The 15,292-nt window shown below is 42.1% G+C and overlaps 1 protein-coding gene across 1 annotated transcript in view; it reads left to right on the forward strand.

Moving 5' to 3' along the window:
* ARAP2 (ArfGAP with RhoGAP domain, ankyrin repeat and PH domain 2) overlaps nt 1-15,292 on the forward strand; it is a 449,134-nt gene that overhangs the window by 24,586 nt on the left and 409,256 nt on the right. Inside the window, 1 exon segment of the mRNA XM_044276099.1 lies at nt 1,289-1,368. Coding sequence (XP_044132034.1) covers nt 1,289-1,368 — 80 coding nt within the window.

Below are 15,292 nucleotides of genomic sequence, written 5' to 3' on the forward strand. Positions count from 1 at the left end.
CAAGTGGAGGAGGGGGCGTATTTTCAAACATAGGATGCGGCGGCTACCAGCAAGTCCGCCCAACTTGCTGGTAGTGAAGAAATTTACATATAATAAAAGTATGTTTTTTACTGTAATTACTGCACTGCCCGAGGTAAGAGGGGCATATATGGAATCTGCTTACATTAACAAATATAATAAGTCAAAAACTGAAAATTGGGGGTTGGGGGTGACAGAAGCCCTTTAAAGGGGTGGGGGTCAACCTGTCAGTGCTCAGACCATACGCCACAAACTGCATCAAATTGGTCTGCATGGTCGTCCCATAAGGATACCTCTTCTAAAGATGATGCACAAGAAAGCCCTCAAACTGTTTTCTTAAGATAAGCAGACCAAAGGACATGGATTACTGGAAACATGTCCTTTGGTCTGATGAGACCAAGATGCAAGACTTATTTATTTTAGATGGTGTCAAGCGTGTGTGTCGGCAACCAGGTGAGGGGTCCATAGATAAGTGTGTCTTGCCTACAGTGAAGCATGGTGGTGGGAGTGTCATGGTTTGGGGCTGCATGAGTGCTTCCATATGTGGGGAGCTACAGTTCATTAAGGGAAACATGAATGCCAACATGTACTGTGACATACTGAAGCAGAACATGATCCCCTCCCTTCGGAAACTGGGCCGCAGGGTCGGTATTCCAACATGATAATATCCACAAACAGAACTCGAAGACGACCGCTGCCTTACTAAAGAAACTGAGGGTAAAGGTGCTGGACTGGCCAAGCTTGTCTCCAGACCTAAACCCTATTGAGCATCTTAGCGCCATTCTAAAACGGAAGGTAGAGGAGCGCAAGGACTCTAACATCCACCAGCTTCGTGTTGTCATCATGGAGGAGTGAAAGAGGATTCCAGTGGCAACATGTGAAGCTCTAGTGAACTCTATGCCCAGGAGAGTTAATGCAATGCTGGGAAATAATGGTGGTCACACAAAATATATAAAAAAATTGAACACAATTTGACTGTTTTCCCTTAGGGGTGTTCTCACTTTTGTTGCCAGCGGTTTAGACATCAATGGTTGTGTGTTCAGGTATTTTGAGGGTGCACCAAATTTATACTGTTATACAAGCTGTAGACTGACTACTTTACATTGTATCAAAGTGTCATATGTTCAGTGTTGCCCCATGAAAATATATAATACAATATTTACATAAATGTTAGGGGTGTACTCACTTTTGTGAGATACTGTATATTCTGTAAGTATTTAGCAAATTAATTATATCATAAATCTGACTTTCTTTTACTTAATTAATGCAGAACAATCTGGAGATGAAAACTTTCCTCCTATCTCACCATATGAAGAGACATTTTTTTTCAGAGATTCAGAGAACACAAAGGTATGTAAAATCTTATAAGTCAATGCAAATAAGCTGCAATAATAGAATTGCTGAAAACTAGAGATGAGAAAGTTTCTTGAAAGTCATTTTGTATCATAAAAAATTTTGATTCAGGTTTGAATAGATTCTAGCCAAATGCACGGATGAAGCGACAGCAAAATGCTGAACACCATTTTGTTATTTTTTTGTATTCTGTAATGTACTATTTTTCTTTAGCCTAATTATCCTTAGCAGTGTTCTGCCTGTTTACTTGCTTGTAAGGCTGTATGGGTGTGTTATTTTTTCCATATCACATGCATGATTTTTTTCACCTTGAGGCGGACACTGTTACATCTTTTGTCCACCAGTTGCCCCTGCTGTTGCAAATTTCCATCTTTTTATTTGGTAATTTTTATTGTGTTTTTATAGTAATTGATCAATAAAGATTTTGTACATTTTTATTTATTTATAAATGGTATACAACATGATTTCTTTGGATTTGTGCTCAGGCATGTAGCCAACTGTTCTAGGTCTAAATTGATGGAGCATAGTAATTCAGAGTTGACCTATTTTTTTATGATTTCTGACTCATGCCAGTAGTTAATGTATTTCAGATTTATTTATTAGATATTACAGGATGTCACACCTCGCAATATTTTTATCACAAACTTACCTGACTGGGCTTTAGAGGCGGGAACTCCAGCTTTGTCACCACTGTGCTGCTAAGCCACCTTCCCGGTGATGCGACAGAATGCAATGCTTTGTTTCTCCACAGGACAGGCGTGTGCTGGAGGAGTTTAGGAGATTAAGGGATTAGTGGGCTGATTTCTTATCTGCTCTATCCCTGTGTGCTAGTGTTCTGACTAATGGAGCATTGAGTCGTGACCTATCAGGTTCTGATCCTGGGACTTGGTTCTCTATTTAAACCTCCTTCTGGCCATATACCAGTGCCAGTGATAGTCTTGTTTGGTCTCACTAGCTAGGTTATTTGTTCTTACCCATGTAACCAGTGATTTTGTATTAAATAAAAACACACAAATATGTTTCATCTATGATGACATGAAGACTCACTAAACAGCAATATCAATTTTATTGTTGAAATCTACATGATTGAATTGCTGTGATATGGAGGAGAGTGGAGCTCCACGTGTGGATCTATTGATAGGTATGGCTATATTTTGGACTATGTTCAGCCTGCAGACTCTTGTCATGAGCCACCCAGTACTCTGAATAAAAAATACTCTCTGAGGTCCTTCACTTATATCTTAACAATATCATACACATGGTTACATGATCCTTATGAGCCTAGAGAAGCTTGCAGGTCCTTCATTCTTCGCCTCAGTGACATATACACAGTTTTACACCAGGTTTCCATAATTTTTTTTTTCATTATCTGTAAAGAATAAATCAAGGCAACTGGACGTACTGTAGATTTTTTGAAAACGTTTCACTCGTTCTTCCAACGAGCTTTCTCAATTCTGAGTGACTGTACAAAAATTCGGGGAATAAATATGTAACTGAATCAACATCTGGTAATTATACCCAGCATTGGGTCAAAGGTGTTCATTCCATTATCCTAATTGGAGTCAGTAGGTGATAAAGACTTCCCAGAAAAAGGTGTCAAGACAGCATTGTATGTGGCAGACAATAGATGTCATACAATGCTGTCTTGACACCTTTTTCTGGGAAGTCTTTATCACCTACTGACTCTAATTATGATAATGGAATCAACACCTTTGACCCAATGCTGGGTATAATTACCAGATGTTGATTCAGTTACATATTTATTCCCAGAATTTTTGGACAGTCACTCAGAATTGAGAAAGCTTGTTGGAAGGACAAGTGAAACGTTTTCAAGAAATCTACAGTACGTCCAGTTGCCTTTATTTATTCTTTACAGATATACCATGACCTGGATAAATGAGAACCTTCACAGACATTTTTTTTTCACTGTTATAGGTCATTGTTAGGGTCCGCGGTGTGGTGAGGAGCAATGTTAAGGGGGTGAGGCACTATGAAGGTCACTGTTAAGGGGGTGGGAAACTGTGGATATCATAGTTAAAGGGGTGGGACACTGTGGAGGTCACTCTTATGGGGATAGTTAAAAATAAAATTAACAGTGTGTAACTGTCAGAGTATATAGGGCTACTAGTGATTTCATGCTCGGGCAGCACCAGGTACTTTTTCTAGTACTGTATCTCATAAATATATCTGAAATACATTGAAAACTGGCATGTGTCAGTATTAATAACAATGATCTAGAGTCAGAAATCATAAAAAAATAGATCACTTCTGACTACTATATACAAAAAGGGGGTCATTTATGAAGAACGGCAATTTATACACCAGTCTTAATCGCCAAAAGCTGACTGCAGGCCTCTACATAACTTTGGTGCTTGGTTCCGCTGGCTGTGCAACATGGTTTAAACTATGACAACTCCCTTGCTGATCTAGTTTAAGACCATTTTCCACACCATAAACTGACATAGAAAATGCTAAATGAGACAGGCCACCCACGCCACCCTTTTTAATACATCAAAAAAGCATGGAAAAGGAGCAGATTTTACTTCAAACGCCTTTACGACAAAATCTGCATCTTAAATACACTGAAAAGTGGTACATTTCTTAATAAATGACCCCCAAAATGTCTTAAGGACAGTAGAACCCCTTTTCTACTAATTTTCTATTCGTAAAAGCTTTATTCTTTATTTAACCATGGAAATAAGGAGAATTGTGTTACACAAGAAGGAAAAATGTATTAAATCCTGGTCCCCAGTCAGCAAAGTATTGTATGATCTCCTGAGGATAGCTTCCCTTATAGCGGTGATATACAATGGGCTCCTGCACAACAGTTTACCCAGCATTTATCTTGGAGGATTGGATAGCTTTTTAACATTGGCTGTATGCACCTCTTTTTTTGGATGCCACATTATTTAATTTATTTAGATTTGAAGGCTATGGACACTTTTGAGGTCATTTTATATTATTCCATTTTACTCTTTATAAGCTAAAAAATATTATTCCAATTGGTCTTTATTAAAAACTTTCAACAGTTTTTGCTCTACAGCTTTCACTTTGAGTGTAGCTTGCGGATTGTCAGGCTTCCTTTTTTTCACTGAATCCACCAGAGAACTGCTCAATATAGGTCAATTCTTACCAATTTTATAAGAATTTAGCTTTTGTTAAAAGAATTACTCCCACACATATATTTTTTCTCTGGCCCATTAGAAAGGTTGTTAATTGTAGTGAACTTAATCTTCTTACCGGACACTTTATTTGTTAGTTATAAGCTCCCATCTGATCCTCAGCTGTGTCATGTGACTGACACTGATTTCTCACTGACACAGGAAAGGAAGTCAGTAACTTCTTCATTCATTCCTATGAGACTGACATTAATGCTCCCATAGGAATACATAGAAAAAATGGCTTACTGTCCACAGATAAGATGCTTTGATATTTGGAGACTCAGAGTGTTGATCACATGACACAGCTGAGGATCAGAAGGAAGGTTATAATTCACAAATACAGTCACTGGTATGAAGATTACCTTTAGTTTATATCATGTACCTTTCTAACAGATCAGCGAATAAAAAGTTGTGGAGTTCTTGGTTAATTGTCTTATTGATAAATATTGTCTCTTGGCATTGAAACTGAGGAAAAACTTGCCCCATTTTTGATGTTTTAGGGAAGAGCTGATTTAACCACATTGGTGGATGTGCACTGTGGCACAGTATTGTATTCTCCCTCTAGGTTGCACTTAAGAGGACTTAAAAGCGCTGCTGTTCCTGCCAGGTGGTGATGTGGGTGCAGATTCCCCAAAGTACTCCGTGTGGGGTCATTGTGCAGTAGAGCCAGACACTGAATGATTCTTATTCACATTACACAAAATGTGGGACCAAAATGTGGGTTAAAATATTGTGAGATGTTAGACAGATGACTCAAAAAAGGTGATGATACTCAGAGAGATTTGGATGGTCTTAAGTCCTATTGACAGAGCGGGGTTGGTTAAAAACCTTATTGTGCCAGTTTTTTTATGAAACAGTAAATCTTTCGAAGTGTATTTTTCCATATTTAACCACTTCAACCCCGCTAGCTGAAACCCCCTTCATGACCAGAGCACTTTTTACACTTCGGCACTACACTACTTTCACCGTTTATCGCTCGGTCATGCAACTTACCACCCAAATGAATTTTACCTCCTTTTCTTCTCACTAATGGAGCTTTCATTTGGTGGTATTTTATTGCTGCTGCCATTTTTACTTTTTTTGTTATTAATCGAAATGTAACGATTTTTTTGCAAAAAAATGACATTTTTCAATTTCAGCTGTAAAATTTTGCAAAAAAAAAAACGACATCCATATATAAATTTTTCGCTAAATTTATAGTTCTACATGTCTTTGATAAAAAAAAATGTTTGGGCAAAAAAAAAATGGTTTGGGTAAAAGTTATAGCGTTTACAAACTATGGTACAAAAATGTGAATTTCCGCATTTTGAAGCAGCTCTGACTTTCTGAGCACCTGTCATGATTCCTGAGGTTCTACAATGCCCAGACAGTAGAAAAACCCCACAAATGACCCCATTTTGGAAAGTAGACACCCTAAGGTATTCGCTGATGGGCATAGTGAGTTCATAGAACTTTTTATTTTTTGTCACAAGTTAGCGGAAAATGATGATGATTTTTTATTTTTATTTTTTTCTTACAAAGTCTCATATTCCACTAACTTGCGACAAAAAATAAAAAATTCTAGGAACTCGCCATGCCCCTCACGGAATACCTTGGGGTGTCTTCTTTCCAAAATGGGGTCACTTGTGGGGTAGTTATACTGCCCTGGCAATTTAGGGGCCCAAATGTGTGAGAAGAACTTTGCAATCGAAATGTGTAAAAAATGACCGGTGAAATCAGAAAGGTGCACTTTGGAATATGTGCCCCTTTGCCCACCTTGGCTGCAAAAAAGTGTCACACATCTGGTATCGCCGTACTCAGGAGAAGTTGGGGAATGTGTTTTGAGGTGTCATTTTACATATACCCATGCTGGGTGAGAGAAATATCTTGGCAAAAGACAACTTTTCCAATTTTTTTATACAAAGTTGGCATTTGACCAAGATATTTTTCTCACCCAGCATGGGTATATGTAAAATGACACCCCAAAACACATTCCCCAACTTCTCCTGAGTACGGCGATACCAGATGTGTGACACTTTTTTGCAGCCAAGGTGGGCAAAGGGGCATATATTCCAAAGTGCACCTTTCGGATTTCGCAGGCCATTTTTTACACATTTTGATTGCAAGGTACTTCTTACACATTTGGGCCCCTAAATTGCCAGGGCAGTATAACTACGCCACAAGTGACCCCATTTTGGATAGAAGACACCCCAAGGTATTCCGTGAGGGGCACGGCGAGTTCCTAGAATTTTTTATTTTTTTGTCGCAAGTTAGTGGAATATGAGACTTTGTAAGGAAAAAAGAAAAAAAAAGAAAAATCATCATTTTCCGCTAACTTGTGACAAAAAATAAAAAATTCTAGGAACTCGCCGTGCCCCTCACGGAATACCTTGGGGTGTCTTCTTTCCAAAATGGGATCACTTGTGGCGTAGTTATACTGCCCTGGCAATTTAGGGGCCCAAATGTGTAAGAAGTACCTTGCAATCAAAATCTGTAAAAAATGGCCTGTGAAATCCGAAAGGTGCACTTTGGAATATCTGCCCCTTTGCCCACCTTGGCTGCAAAAAAGTGTCACACATCTGGTATCGCCGTACTCAGGAGAAGTTGGGGAATGTGTTTTGAAGTGCCATTTTACATATAACCATGCTGGGTGAGAGAAATATCTTGGCAAAAGATAACTTTTCCCATTTTTTTATACAAAGTTGGCATTTGACCAAGATATTTATCTCACCCAGCATGGGTATATGTAAAATGACACCCCAAAACACATTGCCCAACTTCTCCTGAGTACGGTGATACCACATGTGTGACACTTTTTTGCAGCCTAGATGCGCAAAGGGGCCCAAATTCCTTTTAGGAGGGCATTTTTAGACATTTGGATCCCAGACTTCTTCTCACACTTTCGGGCCCCTAAAAAGCCAGGGCAGTATAAATACCCCACATGTGACCCCACTTTGGAAAGAAGACACCCCAAGGTATTCAATGAGGGGCCTGGCGAGTTCCTAGAAATTTATTTTTTTTGCATAAGTTAGCGGATATTGATTTTTTTAGTTTTTTTTCTCACAAAGTCTCACTTTCCGCTAACTTAGGACAAAAATTTCAATCTTTCATGGACTCAATATGCCCCTCACGGAATACCTTGGGGGGTCTTCTTTCCGAAATGGGGTCACATGTGGGGTATTTATACTGCCCTGGCTTTTTAGGGGCCCTAAAGCGTGAGAAGAAGTCTGGAATATAAATGTCTAAAAATGTTTACGCATTTGGATTCCGTGAGGGGTATGGCGAGTTCATGGGAGATTTTATTTTTTGACACAAGTTAGTGGAATATGAGACTTAGTAAGAAAAAACAAAAACAAACAAAAAATTTCCGCTAACTTGTGCCCAAAAAAATGTCTGAATGGAGCCTTACCAGGGGGGTGATCAATGACAGGGGGGTGATCACCCATATAGACTCCCTGATCACCCCCCTGTCACTGATCACCCCCCCTGTAAGGCTCCATTCAGACGTCCGCATGATTTTTACGGATCCATGGATACATGGATCGGATCCACAAAACACATGCGGACGTCTGAATGGAGCCTTACAGGGGGGTGATCAATGACAGGGGGTGATCAGGGTGATCAGGGTGATCACCCCCCTGTCACTGATCACCCCCCCTGTAAGGCTCCATTCAGACGTCCGCATGATTTTTACGGATCCATGGATACATGGATCGGATCCACAAAACACATGCGGACGTCTGAATGGAGCCTTACAGGGGGGTTATCAATGACAGGGGGTGATCAGGGTGATCACCCCCCTGTCACTGATCACCCTCCCTGTAAGGCTCCATTCAGACGTCCGCATGATTTTTACGGATCCATGGATACATGGATCGGATCCACAAAACACATGCGGACGTCTGAATGGAGCATTACAGGAGGGTTATCAATGACAGGGGGTGATCAGGGTGATCAGGTTGATCACCCCCTGTCACTTATCACCCCCCCCTGTAAGGCTCCATTCAGACGTCCGCATGATTTTTACGGATCCATGGATACATGGATCGGATCCACAAAACACATGCGGACGTCTGAATGGAGCCTTACAGGGGGGTGATCTATGACAGGGGGTGATCAGGGTAATCAGGGTGATCACCCCCCTGTCACTGATCACCCCCCCTGTAAGGCTCCATTCAGACGTCCGCATGATTTTTACGGATCCATGGATACATGGATCGGATCCACAAAACACATGCGGACGTCTGAATGGAGCCTTACAGGGGGGTTATCAATGACAGGGGGTGATCAGGGTGATCACCCCCCTGTCACTGATCACCCCCCCTGTAAGGCTCCATTCAGACGTCCGCATGATTTTTACGGATCCATGGATACATGGATCGGATCCACAAAACACATGCGGACGTCTGAATGGAGCCTTACAGGGGGGTAATCAATGACAGGGGGTGATCAGGGTGATCACCCCCCTGTCACTGATCACCCCCCCTGTAAGGCTCCATTCAGACGTCCGCATGATTTTTACGGATCCATGGATACATGGATCGGATCCACAAAACACATGCGGAAGTCTGAATGGAGCCTTACAGGGGGGTGATCAATGACAGGGGGGTGATCAGGGAGTGTATATGGGTGATCACCCGCCTGTCATTGATCACCCCCTGTAAGGCTCCATTCAGACGTCTGCATGTGTTTTGCGGATCCGATCCATGTATCCATGGATCCGTAAAAATCATGCGGACGTCTGAATGGAGCCTTACAGGGGGGTGATCAATGACAGGGGGGTGATCAATGACAGGGGGCGATCAGGGAGTGTATATGGGTGATCACCCGCCTGTCATTGATCACCCCCCTGTAAGGCTCCATTTAGACGTCCGTATGTGTTTTGCGGATCCGATCCATGTATCCGTGGATCCGTAAAAATCATACGGACGTCTGAACGGAGCCTGACAGGGGGGTGATCAATGACAGGGGGGTGATCAATGACAGGGGGGTGATCAGGGAGTTTATATGGGGTGATCAGGGGTTCATAAAGGGTTAATAAGTGACGGGGGGGGGTGTAGTGTAGTGTAGTGTTTGGTGCGACTTTACTGACCTACCTGTGTCCTCTGGTGGTCGATCCTAACAAAAGGGACCACCAGAGGACCAGGTAGCAGGTATATTAGACGCTGTTATCAAAACAGCGTCTAATATACCTGTTAGGGGTTAAAAAATTCGGAACTCCAGCCTGCCAGCGAGCGATCGCCGCTGGCAGGCTGGAGATCCCCTCACTTACCTTCCGTTCCTGTGAGCGCGCGCGCCTGTGTGCGCGCGTTCACAGGAAATCCCGGCCCTCGCGAGATGACGCATATATGCGTGACTCTGCGCAGGGCTGCCACCTCCGGACCGCACATCTGCGTTAGGCGGTCCGGAGGTGGTTAATATTTAATTTTTGTATTTGTATCAGTTCCCAAAAGTCATGTTGGCAGTTTTCTGTAACTCTTTTCGCTAGATTCTTATAATACTGATACTCAAGCTTGTTTTCTTTATTTTTTCTCCTTTTTTTTGCTTGACTATAAATGTAATATATTAGATTATGTTTTGTTTTAATCTTACCTTAAAATTAATTGAGGTTATTATTAGAGATGAGCGAATTGAAGTTGACAAAGTGGAATTCGATCCGAATTTCAGGAAAAATTTGATTTGCACCATTGCCAAATTTACTCATGCTTTGTAGTAATGAATCACATTTTTTCCTGAAATGGTTGCTGCATATGTTAGGACATGGAGCAAAGAACTCTGGGAATTATGGATCACCCACAATGCCATGCATGCAGCCAATCAGCATCCAGACAGCCCCTGTTATGTCACAGCCCTATAAATAGCCTCAGCCATCTTGGATTCTGCCATTTTCAAGTGTGCATAGTGCAGGGAGAGATGTGACAGGTGCTAGAAACGGTGCTAGGAAAGACTTTATTGTGCTGAAAAAAATGATTTAGAAGTTCAGGGAAAGATTATTCATAGTATAGGGAAAGGATAGGGAGGCATTATCTACACTATAAAAGGAGAACAGGGTCCAATAGGGAAGTGTACAGCCTGGGTAATAGTAGCAATTCTATTACACCTTGCCTCGCTCAGTAATTCCAGCAAACATTGCTTGTTATTGGGGTGCAAGTGCTGTGTGATACAGCCATTTATGGGGTGTATTAATAGAAAATATACATACTTCCAAGTAGCCATTCTGCGGTGAATTTTGATTGCTATACTTTTTTTTGGATGTATTAATAGGAAAAAGAATACGTCTAAATTGCCGTTCTGCATTGAAGTTACATTGTACTACAGCCATTTAAGAGGTGTATTAATAGGAAATATATGTACGTCCTATTAGCCGTTCTGCAGTGAATTTAGATTGTTATCCTTTTTTTGGGAGGGGTGTATTAATAGGAAAAAGTATACGTCCTAATTGCTGTTCTGCTGTTAAGTTACATTGTACTACAGCCTTTTTTGGGGTGTATTATTTCATTTCATTCTGGTTTTATACAGTATGTCAGACAGACAAGTGACAGGCCCTTCAAAGGGAACGGGCAGAGGCCAAAATGTTTTTGTCGCAGGCAAAAGTAGCAGCAGCAGAAGAAGGGGGGGGGGTTGGCAGCAGGAGTTGCAGCAAGAGAACTGTGGCTCCGATTTGGTGGTTCAGCCTACCGCAGCAACACTTGATCACCCAGTGGCATGCGCGCGATTTCATGCAGTCAAGGCTCCATCACCTCAGCCGAAGGGAGCTGTCTGTCTTTCCCATCATCTACTGGTCTGGATGCTCCTGCTCCTCATCCTCCTACTTTTCATCAGTCATTTCTTCAGCAATCCATCACTGAAGCGATTGCCAAGAGACAACAGTATGTGTGCACTCATCCAATGGCGCTGAAGCTGAACGGGCTCCTGGCCAAGTTGCTGGTGCAGCAATCCTTCCCTTTCCGAGTGGTGGACTCTGCACCTTTCAGAGAACTGATGGCTTGTGCCAAGCCGAGTTGGAGAGTCCCAAGCTGTCATTTCTTTGCGAAAAAGGCAGTACCAGCCCTGCACACATATGTTTAACAGCAGGTGGGCCAGTCATTGAGCCTGTCAGTGTCTGCCAAAGTGCAAAGCAGTGCCGACATGTGGCGTTATAACTACGGTCAAGGAGAATATATGTCTTTTATGGCCCACTGGGTAAATGTGGCTCCTGCCCAGCCACACCAGCAACTTGGCCAGGTGACGAGCTTCCGCCTCTATGTTTTGACACCGTTGGTCCTGCTACAATGTCCGCCTGTGCCTCCCCATCCTCCGTTTCCTCCGCTTCCACTGCAGGGACAATTCACAGTGCTTTTTCAGCATACAACATATGCAGGGCACGACGGTGTCATGCTGTTCTGCACCTAGTTTGCCTGGTCGAACAAAGTAACATAGGGGAGGAAATACTCCATGTCCATCATCAAGAAATCAAAACCTGGCTTTTTCCTCGACAACTCAAAATCGGAACCATGGTGACCGACAAGGATAAGAACATGGTATCAGCGCTGCGACAAGGAGGGCTGAGCCATGCACCCTGCATGGCGCACGTGTTCAATCTGATTGTAAAGCTGTTCCTGAAGTCTTCACCCCATCTACAAAACATCCTAAAATTGGCCAGGTAACTTTGCATGCACTTCAGTTACTCGTACACCACAAAGCACACCCTCCTTGAGCTGCATGGGCAGAACAGCATCCCCCAACATAGGCTGATATGCGACGTTTCCACCCATTGGAATTCCACAATCTATATGTTGGACCAATTATATGAACAGATAAAGGCCATAAACGATTTCTTGATATTACAGGCAGACAGAGGTACTCCCCTGTGTAACTTCAATGTTAGCCAGTGTCAGCTCATGCGTGACACCTGCCATTTGCTTGGGCCCTTTGAGGAGACCGCTTTATTTGTCAGTCACCAGGACTATGGAATAACCAACATCATTCCACTGATTCATGTCCTGGAACAGATGCTGCTAAATCTGGCAGGCCATGGGACAAGAGACATGGCAACTACAACTCATGGCCACATGAGCCCTTTGGGTACTGAACTGGAGGAGGAGGCGAACTTTCGAGCACAAGCAATGCGTAGAGAATTATGTTGTTCGCAAATATTCTAATTGTTAATTTTTATTGCGAATATCGGCACTTCGAGAATTCGCGAGAATCTAGACTATAGTGCTATATATTCGTAATTGCAAATATTCAAATTTTTTTTTTATATCAGTACTACTGCTTCTTGCTTGTGGGCCAATGAGAAGGCTGCAATATCTTTGTCAAAGCTTAGCAACATCCCTAGCAACCAATAGGAAAGTTGACCAGATATACATTTAAATATACTATGGCAAATAAAGAGAATGAGAAGATGAAAAAAATTGAAAAAAATTGAAAAAATAAAATAAAAAAGCATGATACATGATAAATGGGATCCAGAGGGTTCTGTAATCATATCCACATGTCAATCAATAACCAGACATAAATCATAGATCCAGGCATATCGGTCGGGTCCTATAGTGGAGATACCTCTGTTGGAACCATGTTAAGGGACATACTGTCCAGATTAAAGGAAGCCCATAAAGCACATAAATAATCTGTGAATACCAGCAACATTACACAAGCATAGTCATATCCAAACATTATCATTATCATTATACTGTCATTCAGTCATCTGTATGTAATATTTGAATACATTATTTCTTTAGTTTTTTTTTCTTTTACTGTAGTCTGATGAAGGCCAATGTGTGGCCGAAACGTCACATTGTACACAGCCGCAATACCAATTTAAAAAGATCAATTTTTTGCAACTCAATTGCTAGAGTTTTTATATTTATTATAAGACGGGGTGGGAACCTGAATTCCAGTAGCAAACAGACGGCAGAGTGCCACAAAGTTCTGCTTATATATTAATTCTCCAGTGCAGGGTGTTAGGTAGTGTGATATGAATTACTGTGCTGTGATAGGGATTAGTGTCTCTGTTAGACACAGTGCTGTGATGTCACAACAATACTTAGTGCGCCAATCAGTATTATGTACTCAGACTTGATTAAATGTGAAGTTGCATGTATTGCCCCCCAAAAATGCGCATCATTGGTGTCGATTTGCGCAATCGCAAAAATAATGATTGGAGATCGCAAATTCTAGAATTTACTAATTTATTGCAAATATTATGCAAAAAATTCACGAAATATTGTGAATATGAATATTTCCTATGCCGCTCATCACTAGTAGAGAAATGGGTGGCTTTTCTACACAGTTGACAGGAGAGGAGGAGCAGGAACAGCCAGAGGAGCTATAGGGTGATGAGGAAAACAAGAAAGATGATCCAGACACACCGTGGTAGTATGCAGTGAAGATGGAGGCAGGAAGTCACTCCGAGTAACTTGCGTAAAATGGCCTGATACAAGCACAGTTGCTTGTGTAGTGATAGCCTGGTCAAAGGGGGTGGGGGGCAGGAGCAGTACCAGCTCCATCAGCAGCAACTTAAGTCTAGAGTCTCTGATGAGCAGTTTTCTTGACCCGCCTACTGAAGAAACTACTCACCAGCAGCACCAGGTAGACATAGAGCAGAACCTGAACCAGCAGGTTGTGGCATTCTTAAAGTGAACCCTGCCACCCCACATCAAAGATTCCCTGGACAACTGGGCAGCTAAACTTGATTTGTGGCAAAAACTGGCCAAGTTGGCCCTGGACAAGCTTTCCAGCCCCGTCAGCAGTGTGGCATCAGAGCGAGTGTTTAGTGCGGCGGGGCCAATAGTTACCCAAGGAGAACTCGCTTGTCCACCCAAGGTGTAGGGAAACTGACCTTCTTGAAGATGAATCAGGCGTTGATCAGCCAGGATTTCCACACACCAGTGCATGATGCATCAGACTAGATCATCCATGGTGCCATATCTAAACTTTGTCAAAAGAGACCTGTTTCTTCTGTCTACTAGTGATGAGCGAGCATGCTCAGCCAAATACGGTTTGGCTCGAGCATCGCTATGCTCGGCACGTGGCGGTACTCGGCCGAATACCACGTGTGCTCGTCGCATTGCTCGAGTCTCCACCCCACATGCTTGGCGCCTCCTGATGCATCCAATCAGCGTTCAGGTAAGTGATTCCCTCCAGTGTAATGCTATAGCCATGCTAGCTATAAGCCTTACACTGGTTGGCTGGCCGGAACACCTGGTACTAGATTATATAGGAGCCGACGTCTCTCGCTCGGATCATTCAGCGTCAGGGAGAGCCGACAGTAGGCAGGTATAGCAGTTTGCTGAAATTACAACAATTGAACTCAATAAAAGCTCTTGAAAGACAAAACATTCCTCTTCAGGACTAAAGTGTGTGTTTGACAGCAGTGCAGCATTTTTTTTATTTTTTAACAATTGTTAAATTCAGCAGTATTAGGGACTGGCGTCTGCAGGAAGGGACAGATAGTGCAGGGCTGGAAAATCACTGTGTTCAGTACCAAAAAGCTTTCAAAAGAAATAAATATTACATATCAGTGAGATCTACAGTACACCATCAGAAAGCAGTGTGTTTAGCAGAAATTCTAAAAAGGGGCTTATTCACTAGAGTGTGCCTGCTAGTGAGATATACACAGCTCCATCATAGAAATGTATTTTTCAGTGAAAATTAACAAAATTTGTGCCACATCTGTGTGCGCGCTCAATCCACAAACGTTATATACAGTATTCCAGCACATAATTCTTTCTATTTGGGACAAATTTCCATAGTTTGGGTTACATCTGTGCGTGAATTTAGTCTACAACCATGTATAC

This window comes from Bufo gargarizans, chromosome 1 (genome assembly GCF_014858855.1).
Source record: "Bufo gargarizans isolate SCDJY-AF-19 chromosome 1, ASM1485885v1, whole genome shotgun sequence".
Classification (NCBI taxonomy): domain Eukaryota; kingdom Metazoa; phylum Chordata; class Amphibia; order Anura; family Bufonidae; genus Bufo; species Bufo gargarizans.